This window comes from Heterodontus francisci, chromosome 10 (assembly GCF_036365525.1).
Source record: "Heterodontus francisci isolate sHetFra1 chromosome 10, sHetFra1.hap1, whole genome shotgun sequence".
In the NCBI taxonomy this organism is placed as follows: Eukaryota; Metazoa; Chordata; class Chondrichthyes; order Heterodontiformes; family Heterodontidae; genus Heterodontus; species Heterodontus francisci.
In genome coordinates this window covers 44,950,395-44,973,331 of record NC_090380.1, presented here as the reverse complement: position 1 = coordinate 44,973,331, position 22,937 = coordinate 44,950,395, and the positions used below count along the sequence as shown (strand labels likewise).

Here is a 22,937-nt window from a genome sequence, read left to right as displayed (position 1 = left end):
CTGAGATCTGGAAGGCCCTGGCTGGCTGAGCGGTTCCTGCACAGATGCAGGACCCTCCTCAGTCATCGTGGCTACTGGAGCTGAGGTCACTGGCAGAGGGGCTGAGGAATTACTGTCTACACTCTGAGTGCCCTGTGGGCACATCTGAGACATGACAGCATTTATGACATGGATGACATTGTCTGCTCATGGATATGCATTGCCTCTGGCAGCTCCGCCAGATGTTCCATCGTCTCACAGCAGCTGTAGCATGTTCTGTGCTGCCAACACCAGAGGTACATCATCAGCCTAGGGCTCAACATGAGCCTGGCCTCCCATAGTCCTCTGACTGTCAGTGGCCTCTGTCAGCTTCTTGGAAACATGTGTGGTGTTCTCACCCACTTGTGACCCTACATCTAAGCTTGAGCATATACCCGCCAACATGGGAGTCTCTGTGCTGGTCCCTCCAAAGTGCCATGACCTGCATGAGAGAACATTTAGGGGTTAGGATATTCAGATCTTTTCATGCCAGCCATGCGTCATGTGGATCTCCAGAATTGCGCTGGAATACACATGAATACAATGCCTCCTCAATCTCTTGTGTGGACACACCACCCTCTCCCTCTGTGATTGAAGGGCCGCCCTGGGCTCCCAGGGAGCTGGCCAACTAAGGGTGGGTCATAGTGCCGGCAGCTCACAGCGAGGTGCCATTTTTAAAGGCAGCTGTGCATCATTCAGGCATGCTGAAGATGCAGGCTAAATAGTAGGGTTCAACAGCAACGGAGGCAGAGGAGGAATGGCTTCAGCACGAGGAAGGATTGTTCCACGATATAGCAATGCCTCCCTGAAGGCCTCCTGCAGGCAGTCACAGAAGGAACAGAATATCTTGTTTCCAGCAGCGGTGGGGGGGGGGAGGAAGCCAGCAAGCCTAACCAACAAGGCATGGCTGGAGGTGGCAGACATCGTGAGCAGCTGAGGGGTCATGGCAAGAAACTGGATCCAGGACAGGAAGAGATTTAATGACCTGCTGCGGTCTGGAAAGGTGAGTGGCTTTTCGAGTTGCAAACTGGATGAATGAAAAGGCATGAATGAAAAGGCAACCATGAAATGTGTGGTCAGGTGGTAGACTCATGTATGGGGTTGCACCAGGCAGCGAAGTCCACTTGGGTTGCCCAGTTCATGTACACTAGAAGCCCAATTTCACTGACGACTGAAGGTTGCATCAAGATAGCTGAATGGCCAGGTCACCGTTGCCATTCCAGCAGAACGGTGCTGCACAATTACAATGCCTCAGAGTGGCCAGCACAGATGGGCCATGAGACAAGGAGTGACACTGCATATGTCTGTGCTTGCAGGAATAGCGCGGTCAAAGTGCTAGGGAATTGGAGGCGGAGTGCCTTTCATCTCCATGGTGATGGAGATCGGATGGATCATGGCTGGACAGCCTTTTGCTGAGGGAGAGCCAGGTGTGGAAGTTATGGAGAGTGAGTAAAGCAATGGTTGAGCCCAACATTCCCCAGATCATGTGTGGCCTGTGCCACCCGCGTGGGCCTTTAATGTCACTGGAAGCTCCTGGTGGAATATAAATTCAAGTAATTAAAAATAATCTGGAATTGAAAGCTAGTCTCAGTAATGGTGCCATCATCAATTGTCAAAAAAGCCCATCTGGTTCACTAATGTCCTTTAGGGAAGGATATGTACCGTCCTTACCTGGTCTGGCCTAGGTGACTCCAGACTCACAGCAATGTGGTTGACTTTTAACTATCCTCTGATATCGCTTAGCAAGCCACTCAGTTCAAGTGCAATTAGGGATGGACAACAAATGCTGGCCTTGCCAGTGATGCCCACATCCCATGAAAGAATGCCCACATCCCGTAAAAAAAACCTATATCTTACTCTAGCGTTATCTGTCTCTGCCAATATGTTGTGCACCTTGTTTCTCCTTTCTACATCCTGGTTTCCCTCCCCCTGTCAAATTAGTTTAAACTCTCTCCTACAGCACAAGCAAACCAGCCCCACGAGGACATTGATACTGGCTCTGTTGAGGCGCAACTCATCTCGCCTCCACAGGTCCCAGGAATCTAAAGCCCTCCCTCCTGCCCCATCTCTCCAGCCATCCTGTCTATCTTCCTATTTCTATACTTAGCAGCGCATGGCACTGAGTAATGTGGAGATTACTACCTTTCAGGTCCTGCTTATTAATCTGTTTCCTAGTTCCCCAAACTCTGCCTGCAGGACCTCTCCCCACTCTACTTATGTAGTTGGTATTGATACGGAGCATGAATTCTGGCTGTTCACCCTTCCCCCACTCCCCCCACCCCCCAATTCTGCAGCTGCTCGGTGACATCCTGGATCCTGGCAACAGGGAGGCAACTTATCATCCTGGAATTATGTCTAGGGCTGCAGAAACGCCTGTCTGCTTCCCTAACTATTGCTTTCCCAAACTTCCTCCTGCACCCACCTCCCCAACCCTGAGCCACCCATGATGCCAAGGACTTGGCTCCAGCTGCAGAACATTCTCAGGGGTAACACGAAGAGATACAAAAATATGAAATCAGGAAGTTAACAGCATTCTTGTCAAACTTCGAAGGTAATTGGGGTTATTATGAGAATAATATTCATGTACTATGTGTGATCCTGTGATATCAGTAAACGGGGAAATAAAGTCTATACCAATGGAGTTGACTTCCCCAGCGCTTGCCCCCCACCCCCCAATCTCCACGAATACAGTTGCCGGACTCCGCATGCGCACTCCGTTCCCTCGCGCACAGTTGCCGAACCTCCGCGTGCATACATGCGCCTCTCTCGCACGGCTGCCAAACGTCGCAAGCGCATTTGGCCGCCTCGCGAACGGTTGCCGGCGCCTGTCCCAGACATACTCCCACAAGGCAGTGCGGCGATGTTGTGCAGTTGCCGCCATGTTGATTGAGGCGCGTGTGGAGCCGCTTTGGAGGTGAGCACCGAGCGGGAGCTGAGCCGCAATTAGCGCACCAGACTGCGGACCTCCGACAAAAGGAGAGCACAGCGACACTCAGGCACCGACAGCATGGAAGCCGTTAACGCCTTTAACGATGAGGTGAGTGAGAGCAGGAGCCGCTCGGATGGCCTTTTCTCTTTTCTCCTCCTCCAGCAGCCTCCCCTCTGCAAGCTTTGGAAGGAAGCGGGCCGAATGTCAGACGACACTGCCGAACCGGCGGCCTGAACTTTATTTTCCATTCCTTCTCTCCCTCCCACACACAGGCTCGCACTGGGCCGCGACAAGCCGTGACTATGGAGGAGTTGGTGTAGGCCCGATGCTTGTGAACAATCAGAAGATGGAGGCGGCGCGGTGCGCCATGGCGGCCGGGCGGGCCTGGTGTGCGGCGGTTGCGCTCTTCTATTGAAGCTCCCGTGTCACGCTCCAGGCAGGCAGCCTGACCTGTGTGTGGGGTGGAGGTGGGGGGCGAGGGACTCGGGTCGCGACTGGGGCTTTGCAATGCAGCAGTGCAGATAAGCGCTGTGCTTGCGGCTAAACAGGATGGGGTTTCTTATTGTGATGTCTTGTTTTGTGGTGAAATCCCGGGCGAGGTTGAGTAATGTCAGGCTGAGGAGAGAGGACAATGCCGCCCCCCTACCCTACCCGGTTAGACGCTAGATCGCGGGCCTACAGTTTGCCTGCTGGAGCGTCGCGCCAAATCGCGCTATCGCTCCTTATTCGCATACTTTGGCTTTTATCAATGATAAAGCCAGCAGTGTTTTTGTTCAGTTGGTTTGTTCCTCTACCATATATATCGTTTGTTAGTTTAAACGCGTCGTTGTTTGAAGGCTGGTTTACTGCATTACGACCAGTAACACATTCTCGCATGGTTATTAATCAATAATATTTGGTAGGAATGGAAGAACCTTTGTAAAACCAGTATTTCACTCTAGTTTTTGTGTTTAAAATTTGAGACGATTTAGTTTTCCGATATTCCATTGAAGTCAAAATTCGTTGAAATTTATAGTTTGAAATAGTGGAATAGTATCAAAGCATTATGTTTAAGTTGGCGCAACATCACTGCGCTGTAATGTTCTATGTTCTAAGTTGGCATTAAGTCTCATACTTCCCTTGTTGGTTTGGGCAGCATCATTGTTGAGAGGGAAAGGCTGGATATTCAAAAGCATTTCCAGATTTCTTCCCTAATTAAAATCCCTTTGACAGTAAGGTGGTATGGATGGCTTACAGTTATTTCTATTAGCGATCCGTGTATAGGTTTGATAATTCAGTAGGAAGCTGGTACTATAAAATGGACGGAATAATGCATATTAAATCAGTACTTGTATTGCTAAGATGAGTTGAAATATATTGGGAGGACTTTCTTTTCAATTTAATGTCAGTAAAAAGAAAGTTCGGCTAAGTTAAACGTATTTCAATATTACCAATGTCATGCCTGATATTTGCCCCCACTCTAAAACATTAATTTGAGTGTAGTGGGCATGAAAGGAACACTTCAAATTATACAGTTAGAAAATGAAGATTTGTAAGACCACCAGAACTTCTAAATATATATTTCCTTATATTGCTGCACCAGATTAAGTTTTCAACAGTGTGCTATGATTATCATTGCTGGAACTGCTTCACCAGATATTTCTTGGTGCAAATTCATCACAATAGTAGGTGAAATTTAACGCAGAAAAGTGTAAACCGCACATGGAAAGAGAAAATAGTGAAAGTAATGAGTGATGTTCAGAAAGCTAAAGAAGAAGCAGATGCGGACCGAAGCGTCTCAGTCGATATGACAACATGTCCAACCAATAAAGAGCAGCATTCTACAGCCAGTTGGATGTTGAACGAAATAGCCAAAACTGTTAATGGGGTACGGTAACAGTGGTTATGTTTCTGGACCAGAAATCGAGAGTTCTGGACTAATACAAAGACATGAGCTCATCATCGTGGATTTTAGGGGGCGGGGTAGGTGTGGATGGGGAGGGTAAATTTAAATTAAATTAGTTGGGATTATCAGTGGTGACCATGAAACTACTGGGTTGTTGGAAAGACCCATCTGGTTCACTATTGCCCTTTAGAGAAGGAAATCTTCCACTGCGCAGTCGACATGCGATTCCAGACCCATAACAATGTGATTGAGCTTAACTATCCTCTGAAATGGGCTAGTAAGCTACTTTCAAGAAGGTGGCTTCAAGGGCAGTTAGAGATGGGCAACAATTGCTGGCTTTGCCAGTGAAACCCACATCCTGTAACTAGATAAAAAGAAAAATGTCATATCAAATTTGTGCTGCAGCCATACTGCACTTTGAATGTTATATTCCAGTCCTGATCTATAAAAAGTGAGAAATTCAAGTGCTAGAGGCAGTTCAGAGAAGAGCTACTAGGATGATAACTTGTATTTATGCAACATTTATAACGTAGTTAAACATCCCAAGGTGCTTCACAGGAATGTTAGTGTCATAGTCATTTATGACATAGAAGGAGATTAGAGGGAGAGAGGGGCGAGGCTATGGAGGTATTTAAAAATAAAGATGAGTATTTTAAAATTGAGATGTTGCTTAACCGGGAGGCAATGTAGGGTAGTGAGCCCAGGAGTGATAGTGAATGGAATTTGTCATGAGTTATGAAAAGAGAAGCAAGGTTTTGGATTATATGGTTGGAACCTCCTCTCTGGGTCAGAAGTGCCAGTGAGATTGCAAACGGTTTGGTTCAGCCTCACAGTTGTTAGGGAGTGGGAAGACGTCAGTGGAGCAGCGTTTGTGATGGGGACTGAAGGCAATGGCGTTGGTCTTCGCAATATTTGGTTGGAAGAAATTTCTGCTCGGCCAGTACTTGATATCGGATGTGGAATCTGACATTTCAGAGACAGTGGAGAAAGGTCGAGATAGTTGGTGGTGAGGTAGCGCTGGGTGTAGTCAGCATGCATTATGGAAACTGGCAATGTTTTCGGATGATGTTGCTGAGGGCAGAATGTAGATGAAAAATAGGGGGCCAAGGATGGAACCTTGGGGGGTATCAGACATAAAGATATGGAGTGGGAAGAAAAGCCATTGATGGTGATTCTTTGGTGTGAGTGGCATGAGTATGAGGGAAAGGAGGAATTTGAAAGGACGCATCTGAGAGGTAATCTTATTAAGGTTATAGAAAAGGTTAACTGTAAATATTACTTCAAATTCAATTGGGGGTCTGATTTTCAAAATAAAAACAAGTTTAGGTCTAATCAGAAAAGATGTGATCAATGTGTGGCTTAGCCTTCCAGATAGAGTTCTGGAAGCAAACACCATGGAATCATTTAATAATTTAATGTTAAAGTGGTGGGGTATTCTGGTCCCTCTCTCAACATGCTAAGATGGGCTGTTTGGCCTTTTTCCTTTTGTAATTGTGAAACTAGTGTATTATGCCTTGTAGTCATTTCATGTCAGCTGAAATGATGGTTTGCCACTGGAGTGTTATTGTACAGCCATCTTAAGAGTAATCAATGAATTCCCATTGCTGGTAATCACAGTGTGATCCACGCATAATGTTTGTTTTAAAATATTTTTAGCAGTTAGGTAACTCAGCAGCTTTGTTCTTAATAAAAGCATTTTGACACGGGCTTGCACTGTTGCTTCAAAGTAGTGCTGATATTCTGAATTTCTTTCAATTCAGTGTCCTGTAGCTCTATCCAAGGTTCTAATAGCTGCCTTCTGATTTTACTTCAAAGGGACAAACTCAATTGCGTTTTTCTCTTTGCTCTTTTTTGCTTTCATTAATGGTGGATCTCCCCTCATCAGTCTCAAAGTTTTATATTTTCAACACTGCAATACCACAGATGTTTTTCACTTATTCATACAGTGGCTTCAGAGAAATTCCTGTTTTAGCAATTTGGTGGTGGAGAGGGAACCTATCATTCAGCATGTGCAGTCCATTTTCTACCATTCATAAGATCATAAGAAATAGGACAGGAGTAGGCCATTAAGCCCTTCAAGCCTGCTCCGCCATTCAATAAGATCATGGCAGATCTGATTGTGGCCTTAACTCCACTTTCCTGCTGGCACCCCGTAGCCCTTGACTCACTTTGTAGATCAAAAATCTGTTTAACACAGCCTTGAATATATTCAATGACCCAGCCTCCATCACTCTCTGGGGGAAGAGAATTCCAAAGATTAACGACCCTCTGAGAGAAGATATTCCTCCTCATCTCCGACTTAAATGGGGAAACATCATCTCAGCATCTACCCTGTCAAGCCCCCTCTGAATCTTATATGTTTCACAGAATCGTTACAGCGCAGAAGGAGGCCATTTGGCCCATCGTGTCCACACCGGCTCTCTGAAAGAGCAGCTCCCTCAGTTCCATTACCCTGCCTTTTCCCCGTAACCCTGCACATTCTTCCTTTTCATATAATTGTCTGATTCCCCTTTGAATGCTTCAATTGAACCTGCCTCCACCACTTTCTCAGGCAGCGCATTCCAGACCTTAACCACTCGCTGCATGAAAAAGTTTTTCCTCATGTCACTTTTGCTTCTCTTACCAAAGTTCTCGATCCTTTTACGAGTGGGCACAGTTTCTCTGTATCTACTCTGTCCAGACCCCTCATGATTTTGAATACCTCCATCAAATCACCTCTCGGCCTTCTCTTCAAGGAAAACAGTCCTAACTTCTCCAATCTGTCTTCATAACTGAAGTTCCTCATCCCTGGAACCATTCTTGGAAATTTTTTCTGTACTCTCTCCAGCGCCCTCATGTCTTTCCTCAAGTGCAGCGCCCAGAATTGGATGCAGTACTCCAGCTGAGGCCGAACTAGTGTCTTATACAAGTTCAACATAACTTCCTTGCTCTTGTAGTCTATGCCTGTATTAATAAAGCCCAGGATATTGTATGCTTTATTAACTGCTCTCTCAACCTGTCCTGCCACCTTCAATGACTTATGCACCTAGGCCCCTCTGCTGCTGTATCCCCTTTAGAATTGTACCCTTTATTCTATAATGTCTCCCCATGTTCCTTCTACCAAAATGAATCACTTCACATTTCTCTGCATTGAACTTCATCTGCCACCTGTCTGCCCCATTCCACTAACTTGTCTACGTCCTTTTGAAGTTCTATACTATCCTCCTCACAGTTCACAATGCTTCCAAGTTTCGTATCATCTGCAAATTTTGAAATTGTACCCTGTGCACCAAGGTCCAGGTCATTTATATCAGAAAAAGCAACACTGATCACTGGGGCCCAAAACCCCTCATTCTCTAAACTCCAATGAGTATTGGCCCAACCTTTCCTCATTAGACAACCCCTAGATCCCAGGGATCAGCCGAGCGAACCTTCCCTGAACTGCTTCCAATGCAAGTATATCCCTTCAGTAAGGAGACCAAAACTACATGTTATTCCAGGTACAGTCTTGCCAATGCCCTGTACAGTTGGAGCAAAACTTCCCTGCTTTTGTACTCCATTCCCCTTGCAATAAAGGCCAATATTTAATTTGCCTTCCTAATCACCTGCTGTACCTGTTCGCTAACTTTTTGTGATTCATGTACAGATCCCTTTGTAGTATAGCATTCTGCAGTCTCTCAATTTAAATAATATCCTGCTTTTCTATTCTTCCTGCCAAGTGGACAACCTCACATTTTTCTCTCATACTCCATCTGCAAAATTTTTGCCCACTCATTTAACCTATCTATATCCCTTTGCAGACTCTTTGTGTCTTCCTCGCAACTTACTTTCCTATCAATCTTTGTATCGTTAGCAAATTTAGCTACAATATACTTGGTCCCTTCATCCAAGTCATTAATATAGATCGGAAATAGTTGAAGCCCCAGCACTGATCTCTTTGGCACTCCATTAGTTGCAGTTTGCCAACCTGAAAATGCCTCATTTATCCCTAATCTCTGTTTCCTGTTAGATAGCCAATCCTCTATCCATGCTAATCTATTACTCCCACCACCGTGAGCTGTTATTTTGTGCAGTAACCTTTCATGTGGCATCTTATCAAATGCCTTTGGGAAATCCGAATACACGACATCTGCTGGTTTCCCCTTTATCCGCCCTGCTTGTTACATCCTCAAAGAACTCTAATTAATAAATTAGTTATACACTATTTCCTTTTCAGAAAACCATGTTGACTTTGCTTGATTGTATTCTGATTTTCTAAATGTCCTGCTACTACTTCCTTAATGGATTCTCATGTTTTCCCAATGATGGAGTTTTGGCTAACTGGCCTATAATTTTCTGCCTTCTGTCTCCCTCCTTTCTTGAATAGTGGTGTTAATTTGCGGCTTTCCAGTTCGCTGGGTCCTTTCCAGAATCTAGGGATTTTTGGAAGATTGCAAGCACCACTAGCTCTGCAGCCACTTCTTTTAAGACCTTGGGATGCAGGCCATCAGGGCAAGGGGATTTGTCAGCCTTTTGTCCCATTAGTTTTCCTTGTACTTTTTCTCATAGTGATTGTTTGAAGTTCCCTCCTTTTCCCCCCTTGATTTTCTGCTATTCTTGGGCTGCTTTTTGTGTCTTCTCTGAAGACAGATGCAGAATACTTGTTCAAAGTCTCTGCTATATCCTTAATAAAAACAAAGTGCTAGAAATAATTAAGTCAGGCAGCATCTGTAGAGAGAGAAATGGAATAAATGCTTCAGGTCTGTGACCTTTCAAAGGTTTTTATTTCTGCCGTTTTCTTGTTTCCTATTAATTTCCCAAGTCTCGTCCTCTAAGGGACCAATGCTTGCTTTAGCTTCTCTCTTCCTTTTTATATACTTGTTGAAGCCCTTGCTGTCTGTTTTTATATTTCTTGCTAGTTTACTCTCTAATTTCTCCCCTTTGATTTTTAGCCATCCTTTGGTTTGGGGTGTAAGGTTATCAGGGGTAGTTGGAAATGTGGAGTAATCAGTTCAGCCATGAACTTATTGAATGGCGGAGCAGGCTCGAAGGGCCTATTCTTGTTCCTAATTCGTATATTCGTATGTTTCTGGCCTGCCACTACCATTCACAGAATTATATGCCATTTCTTTCAGTTCTTAACTTCCTTAATTAGCCACAGATGGTATATCCTTCTGAGTCTCAATGGAATGCATCTTTGTTGAGAGTAAAGAAATATCTCCTTAAATGTCTTTTTTAAAATTTGTTTATGGGGATGTGGGTACCACTGGACAGGCCAGCATTTATTGCCCATCCCTAATTGTCCATGAGAAGGGGGCGGTGAGATGACTTCTTGAACCGCTGCACTCCATGTGGGGTAGGTACACCCACAGTGCTGTTAGGAAGGGAGTTCCAGGATTTTGACCCAGTGACTGAAGGAACGGTGATATAGTTCCAAGTCAGTATGGTATGTGGCTTGGACAAGAACCTGCAGGTGGTGTTCCCATGCTTCTGCTGCTCTTGTCCTTCTAGGTGGTAGAGGTCGCGGGTTTGGAAGGTGCTGTCGAAGGAGCCTTGGTGAGTTGCTGCAGTGCATCGTGTAGATGGTACACACTGCTGCCATTGTGCATCGGTGGTGGAGGGAGTGAATGTTTGCGGATGGGGTGCCAGTCAAGCGGGCTGCTTTGTCATGGATGGTGTCGAGTTCCTTAAGTGTTGGAGCTGCACTCATCCAGGCAAGTGGAGAGTATTCCATCACACTCCTGACTTGTGCCTTGTAGATGAACAGGCTTTGGGGAGTCAGGAGGTGAGTTACTCGCCACAGGAATCCTAGCCAGACCTGCTCTTGTAGCCACGGTATTTATCTGGCTATTCCAGTTCAGTTTCTGGTCAGTGGTAACCCCCAGGCTATTGATAGTGGGGGATTCAGCAATCGTAATGCCATTGAATGTCATGGGGAAATGGTTAGATTCTCTTGTTGGAGATGGTCATTGCCTGGCACTTGTGTGGCACGAATGTTACTTGCCACTTTTCAGCTGAAGCCTGGATTTTGTCCAGGTCTTGCTGCATTTCTACAGACTGCTTCAGTATCTGAGGAGTCACAAATGGTGCTGAACATTGTGCAATCATGTCCACTTCTGACCTTATGATGGAGGGAAGGTCATTGATGAAGCAGCTGAAGATGGTTGGGCCTCGGGCATTACCCTGAGGAACTCCTGCAGTGATGTCCTGGAGCTCAGATGATTGACCTCCAACAACACATCTATCTACCTTTGCGCGAGGTACGACTCCAACCAGTGGAGAGTTTTCCCCCTGAATCCCATAGACTCCAGTTTTGCAAGGACTTCTTGATGCCATACTTTGTCAAATGCTGCCTTGATGTCAGGGGCAATCACTCTCACCTCACCTCTTGAGTTCAACTCTTGTCTATTTTTAAACCAAGGCTGTAATGAGGTCAGGAGCTGAGTGGCCCTGGCGGAACCCAAACTGAGCATCAGTGAGCAAGTTATTGCTAAGCAAGTGCCGCTTGACAGCACTGTCGATGACACCTTCCATCACTTTACTGATGATCGAAAGTAGAATGATGGGGCGCTAATTGGCCGGGTTGGATTTATCCTTCTTTGTGTACTGGACATACCTGGGCAATTTTCCACATTGCCAGGTAGATGCCAGTGATGTAGCTGTACTGGAACATCTTGGCTAAGGACGCGGCAAGTTTTGGAGCGCAGGTCTTCAGTACTATTGCCGGAATATTGTCAGGGCCAATTGCCTTTGCAGTATCCAGTGCCTTCAGTCGTTTCTTGATATCACGCGGGGTGAATCGAATTGGCTGAAGACTGACATCTGTGATGCTGGGGACTTCAGGAGGAGGCCAAGATAGATCATCCACTCCGACATTCTGGCTGAAGATTGTTGCAAATGCTTCAGTCTTATCTTTCGCACTGATGTGCTGGGCTCCCCCATCATTGAGGATGGGAATATTTGTGGAGTCACCTCCTTCTGTTAGTTGTTTAATTGTCCACCATTCATGACTGGATGTGGCAGGACTGCAGGGCTTAGATCTGATCTGTTGGTTAAGGGTTCACCTTGCTCTGTCTAACGCAGTCTGCTTATGCTGTTTGGCACACAAGTAATCCTGGGTTGTAGCTTCACCCGGTTGACACTTCATTTTGAGGTATGCCTGGTGCTGCTCCTGACATGCCTTCCTGCACTCTTCATTGAACCAGGGTTGATCCCCCCCCCCCCCCCCCCAGCTTGATGGTAATGGTAAAGTGGGGGATATGCTGGGCCGTGAGATTACATATTGTGGTTGACTACAGTTCTGCTGCTACTGGTGGCCCACATCGCCTCATGGATGCCCAGTTTTGTATAACTAGATCTGTTCGAAATCTATCGCATTTAGCATGGTGGCAATGCCACCCAACACGATGGAAGGTATCCTCAATGTGAGGACAGACTTTGTCTCCACAAGGACTGTGTGGTGGTCACTCCTAACAATACTGTCATGGACAGATGCATCTGCGGCGGGCAGATTGGTGAGCATGCAGTTGAGTATGTTTCTCGTTGCTTCCCTTACCACCTGCTGCAGACTCAGTCTAGCAGCTATGTCCTTTCGGACTCTGCCAGCTCGGTCAGTAGTGGTGCTACCGAGCTACTCTTGATGGACATTGAAGTCCCCCACCTAGAGTACATTCTGCACTCTTGCCACCCTCATTGCTTCCTCCAAGTAATGTTCAACATGGAGAAGCACTGTTTCATCAGCCAAGGTGGGGTGGTAGATGGTAATGAGCAGGCGGTTTTCTTATCCATGTTTGACCTGATGCCAGGAGACTTCATGGGCTCTGGAGTCGATATTGAGGACTCCCAGGCCATCTCCCACCCGACTGTATACCACTGTGCTTACACCTCTGCTGGGTCTGTCCTGCCGGTGGGACAGGACATACCCGGGGATGATGATGGCGGTGTCTAGGACATTGTAAGGTATGATTCAATCAATGTAACTATGTCAGGCTGTTGCTTGACTAGTCTGTGGGACAGCTCTCCCAACTTTGGCACAAGCCCCCAGATGTTAGTAAGGAGGACTTTGCAGGGTCGATAGGGCTAGTTCGTCTGCCGCTGCTCCTCTACAGTCTTACCTTTTAAACTATTTTCCCAGTTCACTGTAACCAACTTTGTCTTCAAATCCTTGCAATTGCCTTTATTTAAGTTTAAGATGCTAGTTTTGGAACAAAATTTCTTACCCTCAAACGGAATGTGAAATTCATTATGTAATGATCACTCTTGCCTAGAGGATCCTTTACTGTGAGGTCATTAATAATCCTGTCTGATCGCACATTACCAGGTCTAAAATAGTCTGCTCCCTGGTTGGTTCCAGAATGTATTGTTCTAAGAAACTATCCCGAATGCGCTGTCAGCTCATACTCCAGGCGACCTTTGCCAATTTGATTCATCTAATTGATAAGCTTAAAACCGTCCACGATTATTGCAGTACCTTTCTTACAAGCCCCCATTATTAATTTATGCTTTCCTACAGCATAGCTACTGTTAGAGGGCCTATAAACTCGTCCTGCCAGTGACTTTCCTTTGTTATTTCTTATCTCCACCCAACTGACTCCACATCTTGATCTTCTGAGCCAAGATCATTTCTCACTCATGCACTCTCCAGTAAGATGGAGAGTGAAGTAGTTGAATCTGAAACTAGGGTCCAAATAAAGGAAACTATGAAGGTATGAGGCATGAGTTGGTCATGGTAGATTGGGGAACTTTACTAAAAGGATTGACAGTGGATAGGCAATGAATTATATTTAAAGAGCATGTGCATGAATTACAACAATTATTCATTCCTGTCTGGCGCAAAAATAAAACCGGAAAGGTGGCTCAGTCGTGGCTTACAAAAGAAATTAGGGATAGTATTAGATCCAAAGATGAGGCATATAAAATTGCCAGAAAAAGCAGCAAGTCTGAGGATTGGGAGCAGTTTAGAATTCAGCAAAGGAGCACAAAGAGGTTGATTAAGCAGGGGAGAATAGAGAGAGAAAACTTGCGGGGAACACAAAAACTGACTGTAAAAGCTTCTGTAAATATGTGAAGACAAATGTAGGTCCCTTACAGTCAGAAATGGGGGAAATAATGGGGAACAAAGAAATGGCAGAACAATTAAACACATACTTTGGTTCTGTCTTCACAAAGGAGGACACAGATAACCTCCCAGAAATGTTATGGAACCAAGGGTCTAATGAGAGGGAGGAACTGAAGGAAATCAGTATGAGTAAATTCCCAGAGTGCTAAAGGAAGTGGCCTTGGAAAAAGTGGATGCATTAGTCATCTTGCAAAATTCTATAGACTCTGGGGCAGTTCCTACAGATGGGACGGTGGCAAATGTAACCCCACTATTGAAAAAAGGAGGGAGAGAAAAAAACGGAACTACAGACCAGTGAGCCTTACATCAGTAGTGGGGAAAATGCTAGAGTCTTTTATAAAGAATGTGATAGCAGAACACCTGGAAAGCATAAACGGGATTGGGCAAAGTCAGCATGGGTTTATGAAAGGGAAATTATGCTTCACAAATCGACTGGAGTTTTTTGACTCCAGTAACTAGTAGCCTAGATAAGGGAGAACCAGTGAATGTGGTGTATTTGGATTTTCAGAAAGCTTCTGATGAAGTCCCACATAAAAGGTTAGTGTGCAAAATTAAAGCACATGGGATTGGGGGTAATATACTGGCATGGATTGAGAATTGGTTGACAGGAAAATGTAGTAATAAATGGGCCTTTTTCTGGGTGGCAGGCAATGACTAATGGGGTACCGCAAGGATCAGTGCTTGGGCCCTAGCTATTCGCTATGTATTAATGACTCGGGTGAGGGAACTAAATGTACCATTTCCAAGTTTGCAGACAACACAAAGCTGGGGGTGGATGGGGGGGAGGTGAGCTATGAGGAGGATGCAAAGAGGCTCCAATGTGATTTGGACAAGTTGGGTGAGTGGGCAAATGCACGGTTGTAAAAGCAGAAAGGCAGAATATCTGAATGGTGATAGATTAAGAAAGGGGGAGGTGCAACGAGACCTGGGTGTCCTTGTACACCAGTCGCTGAAAGCAAGCATTCAGGTGCAGCAAGCAATTAGGAAGGTGAATGGTATGTTGGCCTTTATTGCAAGAGGATTTGATAACAGGAGCAAGGATGTCTTACTGCAGTTATACAGGGCCTTGGTGAGATCACATTTGGAGTATTGTGTGCAGTTTTGGTTTCCTTATCTGAGGAAGGATGTTCTTGCCGTGGAGAGAGTGCAAAGAAGATTTACTAGGCTGATTCCTGGGGTGGCAGGATTGACGTATGAGGAGAGATTGGATCGACTAGGCCTATATTCACTAGAGTTTAGAAGAATGAGAGGGGATCTCATAGAAACCTATAAAATTCTAACAGGACTAGACAGGCTAGATGCAGGGAGGATGTTCCCGACGGCTGGGGAGTCCAGAACCAGGGGTCACAGTCTCAGGATATGGGGTATGCCATTTAGAACTGAGATGAGGAGACATTTCCTCACTCAGAGGGTACTCTGTGGAATTCTCTACTGCAGAAGGCAGTGGAGGCCAAGTCATTAAATATGTTCAAGAAGGAGATAGATATGTTAATGCCAAAGGGATCAAGGGACATGGGGAGAAAGCGGGAACAGGGTACTGAATTAGATGATCAGCCATGATCTTCTTTGAATGGTGGAGCAGGGCCGAATGGCCTACTCCTGCTCCAGTTTTCTGTGTTTCTATCCTTTATTAACAGAGCTGCCCATCTCCTTTTCCTTCCTTCCTATCCTTCTGAAATGCCAAATACCCTTGACTATTCAGTTCCCAGTCTTGGTCACCTTGCATTCACACCTCCTGTAATGGCTATCATATCATGCCCATTTATTTCTATTTATGCTATCAATTCATTCATCTTGTTACGTATGCTGCGTGCATTTAGATAAGGAGCCTTTAATTCTGTCTTTTTACCATTTTCCCTACTTTGACCTTATTTGCTGGTGCATTCTTAACGTTTGTGCACTCTGTCCCTTCCTGACATACCCTGGCTATCATTACCCATATCGTAAACCTGCACTATTGCCTTGTCATTTCTCTTTAACTTTCCAAATCTTCCCTCATGTGAACCCTTCCCCTCCACTATTTAGTTTCAATCCCTCTCTCTCGCCTTAGTTATACGATTCGCCAGCACACTGGTCCCAGCGCGGTTTGGGGATGAAGTTCATCTCTTGTCCCAGTACTGGTGGTGCCAACGTTGCATGAATCGAAATCCATGTGTAGAAACTGCTGAGATTTCAGATTGACGCAAGTTAGTTTGTTGTTGTGTTGAGGCCGTATAGTTGGGTCTGCTGTTATGGGGTTCGGACTACTCAGAAAAAGATTCAAGATAGTCAGTCACACTTCTTTGCAATTCTGTCTTGTTAATTTTTGTTTCTTTGTTTCTTGTTAGGGCTGGAGCTTCACAATATGTTCGTCATTTTATGAGTCCTCTGTCTACCAATGTCTATAACACTTCAAGAAGAAGAGTGCCAATGATAGTGATTATGTAGATATAAGAAAAGGTGGTGGTAAGGGAGAGAAAGCAGGAAAAGGGAGAAGAGTTGTACGTATCTAAGATGTATGCAAATTTTAGTTGAAGTTGTATACCACGGAGACTTGCATGCAATCACTAATTTAATATTGAGGTTTATAGAAAGGAATTATGATTTGAAAGGAATGTTTAGATAAAAGTATGCATGACCGTCTTAATATTTGCAAATGTATTCAGGGCCCAGATGATTGCATTATTTAAAAGAATTAAATTATAAGCGTTTTGTGGTGTTTGGAAATATGGCAACAGCGTGTAAATATTTTGAAATAAAAACAAGAAATGCTGGAACCACTCAGCAGGTCTGGCAGCATCTGTGGAAAGAGAAGCAGAGTTAACGTTTCGGGTCAGTGACCCTTCTTCGGAACAGTTCCTGCTGAGTGGTTCCAGCATTTCTTGTTTTTATTTCAGATTTCCAGCATGCGCAGTATTTTGCTTTTATTATGTAAATAATTTGACTGTTTAGTGAATACTTTATACAAACTATTGATTGGGAAACTGTTGTAGAATTGCGTAAAGTTCTAAACTCCCTATTATTGGAATATCAGCTTATGGAAAGGGTATTGCAAAAGTTCCATACATTTATATTAGGAGCTGGGCCTTAGTTGTGAAGAAAGGCTTAAAAAATTGGGTTTTTTTTCAACGAAAGAGGTTAAGACATGACCTAATGGAGGGTTGCAAAAAAAAATGATATGGTTAATGCTGATATTATTCCCGATTCACTGGCGAAGAGAAACAAGGGAGCATGGATTTAGGAATATTGCTAGAAGAATAAAGTGAGAAGACATTTTTCTCAGTGTTAGTAGAACATGGTCTGCTTTACCACAAATAATCATTGAGGCAGACACTATCATATTTACAAGGGAATTTGCTAACTATTTGGAAAGGAAGAACTTAATAGGATATGAAGAAAGGGCTGGGAATGGGATTCGAATAGACAAAATCAATGTATGTTCAATGGACCAAATTGCTTCCCTTCTGTGCCATAAATGTAACTTTTTTTTAAATGTGTAACCATATGTCATGGCCATTGTGCATTACAATGCTTGATGGTAAGGGATCATTATTGACAAAGATTACAGTGAAAGTTTTTTTAAATACTTTTGTGACACTATTTTTCACATTTGTTCTTGGGATGAGGCTGATGCTAACAATGCTGCATTTATTTTCCATCCCTAGTTGTCTTGAGAAGGTGATGGCGGTCCTCCATGAATCATTGTGATCCTTCTGCTTATGGTTCTTTGAGCAGCAATGAACAAACAGAGATCTCTGTTACGCCAGAATGGTGTGTGATGAGGAGGTGCTGTCAAAGTAGCTTTGGGCAGTTGTGTATTCTGAAGGTCATACGTACTGCAGCCACAGTGCACCAATGATGGAGGAGTTGATATTGAACTAAACGGCAAGGGTACTGAAAAAGTGACCTGCTCTCTTGCTGTGTGTTATATCTACGTCTATTCGTCACACTCCTGATTTGAATCTTGGAGATATTTTGAGGGATTAGGAAGTGAACCACTTGGTGTAAAGTACCCAGCATCTGTGCTGCTCTTGTAGCCACAGTGACGATATGGCAGAATCAGTTAAGCTTCTGGTAAATAGTTACCCCCAAGATGTTGATGTTGGGGTACTAGGTAATGTTGATCGGTGGAAATTGTTTAGCTTTCAGTTTGAAACAATCATTGGTGTTTGTGATTGTTAACTGTCATTGTGAATGAAGCTGAACACTGGAATTAGCTGCGAACAACCCGACTCATGACTTATGGTGAAGGGCAGATCTTTGAAACAGAAATCAAATAGATTTTCTGACGATCAGTGAGAGGTACAAGAATAGCATCAAAAATGCCTTCACTTAACCAGGTGCAGACATCAATTCAGATCATTGCCTGCTTGTAATGAAGATCAAGCTGGAAATCCTGAAAATAAATCCCATGAAATATCTAGCCAACCTAGAAAGACGGAGGGGAAGAAATAATGAAGTAGTATTTGTGCAGGTTATTTATTAGTCTGAAACTTTACTTTAGGAAAGGACAGATCAAGATCTTAGTGAGGAGGAAATGACAGGTTTTGGGAAAGATTGAAACAGAGCATGAAACACACAGTAACCAAGAAAGAGGAGGAAACTTCAAGAGTGGATGCCTGATGAAATACTTGATAAGATGGAGGAAAGGAGACAGAATAAGAACAATAAAGAAGATTATGACAAGATAGAAAAGCATATAAGCAAAGTATGTAGAGTGGTCAAGGAAATGTGGCATGAAGACCGTTGCAAGGAAATAGAACTAGAGAAAAGGCCCAATATGAGAGTATTGCATGAGAAAGATAAAGCACTGAAATAAGAAAAGAATAACTACAAGTAGTGGCTGTATAAGAAGGGGAGGTGAACTCTGAAAAAAGAAAGGGTAGAGAAATAATGGGTGGAGTACATCAGAGAACCATATGATGAAGAAGGCAAGTGATTGCTCCCATCAGAAGGAAGAGAGGCAGAAGTCAGTGCAGTGATCAAAAAGATGAAAGCAAAGAAAGCACTTGGAATTGATAAGATACCAACAGAATACCTGAAAGCCCTGAATGATAACATTGGGATACTGAAAGACCTCTAACAAAACAGGATTCATACCTGATGATCTTATGCAGTCAGTATTTATTAAGATCCCAAAGAAACCAATTGTCCTAGACTGTTCAGAGCACAGGACAATAAGCCTCATGAGCCATGTGATAATGATTTTCATCATTTTGGAAAGAAATGACCAGTCTGTAGAAACAGAGATAGGTGATTGACTATCAGGATTCAGACCAAAGAAAGGAACAAGAGATGGCATCTTCAACTTGAGAGTAGACATTGAAAGATACCTGGAAGTGCAAAAACCTGTATGCTTTATAGGCTATGAGAAGGCATTTGATAGAGTCTACCATCAGAAAATAATTGAGTGCTTAAGCAAACTAGAAATTGACAAGTGATAAATGAATAATTCTGAATCTATATTGGAATCAATCAGCATTAATGAGATTTGATAGCCTGTCAGACAGCTTCCCAATCAAACGAGGAGTGCGCCGGGGATGTGTTATGTCCCCAAACTGTTCAACCTGTACACTGAAGCTATTGTCAGAAACATAGATCTACCAGGTTGCAACGTTGGTGAGTTGAATATCAGTAACTTGAGATATGTAGATGGCGCTGCACTGATTGTAGAGTCAGAAGAGGCACTACAGGAAATTGTAAACAAAGTGAATGCAAGGAGTGTGGAACATGGATCAAGAATAAATGTGAAGAAAACCAAAACAATGGTGATAACCAGAGACCTAACCCTGGGAGTGAAAATTGAAGTAAATGGACAAGTCCTGGAACAAGTGAAAAGGTTCACTTACCTTGGGCATATTATCACAGAGAATGGCAGATGTGATTGTCAGATCCCAAGGAGAATTGATATAGCCAAGATCAGCTTTGTCAGAATGAAGGACTTAACATCGAAGAAAGTGAGCCTTAGGAAAGGAATGCTGAGGTGCTACATTTTATCATCTAAGTTATATGCCTCGGAGACATGGACAACCAACAGACTGTTGATAAGCTGAAAGTATTTGAGATGTGGGCATGCAGGAGGATGTCCTGCATATCCTACACCGACTGAAAGACTAATGAGGAAGTGCTGGAGAAAAGAGGGAATTAGAAAGTTATATTTTGGTCACATCATTAGATCAGAAGGTAGGCAGAGACAATTATTGGAAGGAATGATTGACGGAAAATGTAGAACAGGGAAGCAGAGAAGAAAATGGTTGACTGGTTTAATGGACTGGATGTAATTGACCTTTGCAGAATGTGTAAGGGCAACACAGGACAGGCAAGAGGTGGAGGTCCATGGAAGTCAACCTTCTGGGAAGATGATACTAACGAACAAATGAAGATGGTAGGCCAAGATGGGAAGTGGGTTCCAGGCCATGAGCATCAAAGTACTGACTTCCTGATCTCCCCTCTCTTGCTGTGTGAGGTTGTTGAGATCAGGGATATACACCACGAGCAGCGAAGGTCATTCCAACCCACTTTTTACAAATTGTCATCTTTCTCTACTTTGTATTCTGACTCTCTTGTGATTGGAGACAGCCAAGATTCCAGGGTTGCCTCTTATGGGACCCAAGGAAAAGAGTTCAGCATGGGTACAATGTGACCTTTAATGTAAACTAAATGGCACAGTTCTAAAGGGTGTGCAGGAACAGAGAGACATAAGGATATATGTCCACAAATCATTGAAGGTGGCAGGGCAGGTTGAGAAAGTAGTTAAAAAGGCATGTGGGATCCTGGGCTTTATAAATAGACACATAGAGTACAGAAGCAGGGAAGTTACGATGAATCTTTATAAAACACTGCAATATTGTGTACAATTCTGGGCATCACACTTTAAGAAGGATGTAAAGTCTTTAGAGAGGGTGCAGAAAAGATTACAAGAATGGTTCCAGGGATGAGGAACTTCAGTTACGTGGATAGATTGAAGAAGCTGGGGCTGTTCTTAGTTTAGTGATACAGCACTGAAACGGGCCCTTCGGCCCACCGAGTCTGTGCTGACCATCAACCACCCATTTATACTAATCCTACACTAATTCCATATTCCTACCACATCCCTACCTGTCCCTATATTTCCCTACCACCTACCTATACTAGGGGCAATTTATAATGGCCAATTAACCTATCAACCAGCAAGTCTTTGGCATGTGGGAGGAAACCGGAGCACCCGGAGGAAATCCACGCAGACACAGGGAGAACTTGCAAACTCCACACAGGCAGCACCCAGAATTGAACCCGGGTCCCTGGAGCTGTGAGGTTGCGGTGCTAACCACTGCACCACTGTGAGAAGAGAAGGTTACGAGGAGATTTGATACAGGTGTTCAAAATCATGAGGGGTCTAGACAGCATAGATAGGGAGGAATGGTTCCCATTGGTGGAAGGGTCGAGAACCAGAGGGCACCAATAGAAGGTGAATGGCAAAAGAACCAACAGCGACATGAGGAAGACATTTTTTATGTAGGAAGTGGTTAGGATGTGGAATGCACTAGCTGACAGTGTGGTGGAGGCAGATTCAATTCGTGACTTTCAAATGGGAATTGGATAAGCACCTGAAGAGAGAAATTTGCAGGGCTATGGGGAAAGGGCAGGGTAGTGGGGCTAATTGTGTTGCTCTCGCAGAGAGCCAGCACAGCCATGATGTGGCCTTCCTTCTGTGCTGTAACCATTCTATGATTCTATAAATATTCCATTAACCTTACTGATTGCTCTTTTTTTGTGCACCTGTACATTAGCTTTTAGTCATTTGTGTACCTGAACACCCAAATCCCATTGCTGCTCCACAGTTGCTGGACTCTCACCGTTAAGAAAATATTCTGTTATGTCTTTCTCTGATTCAAAGTGGATGACATCACACTTTCCTAAATGTATATACAGTTTGGCCCACTCGTTTAATTTGCCAATATTTTTTGTAATGTTCTGCTTCCATTTATGCAACTTACTGTGCTTCCCATCTTAGTGTCATCTGCAAACTTGGGTGAACAATTCTATTCTTTCATCCAAGTCATTAGCTGAGGCCCCAGTGCAGAAACCTGGGGAACACTACTTTTCCCATTCTTCAAATCAGCAAATGTTATCTTCGTATTCTCTTTCCTACCTCCCAACCAAATACCAATCAATGTCACAAAGTTACTTCCAATTCCTTGCACTTTCATTTTTGATGATTCCTTTTGAGGAACCTTATCAAATGTTTTTTTTAATGAAAATCCACATAGAGAACACCCACAGGCATTCCCCTGTCCATCATGCTTGTCAGCTTTTCAGAAAAATATAACCAAGGCAGACATAATCTACCCATCACAAATACAAGCTGACTCAGGATGGTCAGCTCGTACTTGTTCAAGTTGTTACGACTGAGGTGGGAGGAGTGCACTGTTTATTCTGGTCCCACTTCTCCACAGGTCACAACATATATTCCAAATTTTTCCACTTATCAATACGGTCAATCATATACTCTGTTTTTTCCAGAATTTAACACGCCAATCAGATTTCTTTACTGAGCAACAAAATTATCAGTTTATTATAAAACAAGTCTTAACCAGTAATGACGTGAAGCATAAACACACAGATTAAAATTTTAATGTCCCTTTTTTAACCTTAGCCCCTCACACTCACTCATACACACCGGATAACCGGAAAAATAAAAGGGATTTTTAAAATTCCGAGTTCTGTTATGGACAAAAAAAAACACTTTGGCTGAAGAAAACAGCAGATGAGATATGTTGTGTTCCAGAACTGACATAACTTCTGAGTACACATAGATGGGTCACTCAGATCTTTTCGAACAGTTCTTTTCAGGTGGCCTTGAGAATTAATTTAGCAAGTTTTTCTTCAAAGACAGGTGATGAGATGAATTGACACAGTGGACTTCTCAGGGTCTTTTAGGGAGTTGCTGGAAAGCGAATTGGGTTGTGCTCTTCTTTCCTTCCTTGACACTTCTTCAGCAGCAGGCTAACTCTATCTCATTCCAGAAGGTAAAACAGGCTGACACTACAACCAAAAGCTTGACCGTTTGC

The 22,937-nt window shown here is 43.8% G+C and overlaps 1 protein-coding gene across 2 annotated transcripts in view; it reads left to right on the top strand.

The window, feature by feature from the left end:
- The first annotated feature begins 2,867 nt into the window (after positions 1-2,867).
- The window catches only part of scaf4a (SR-related CTD-associated factor 4a), a 133,895-nt gene continuing 113,825 nt past the window's right edge, over positions 2,868-22,937 (top strand). For both annotated transcript variants that reach the window (XM_068040539.1, XM_068040537.1), the window contains exon 1: positions 2,868-3,055. In XM_068040539.1, the coding sequence (XP_067896640.1) occupies positions 3,026-3,055 (30 nt within the window). In that variant the 5' untranslated portion in view covers positions 2,868-3,025. The remainder of the gene's footprint in view (positions 3,056-22,937) is intronic.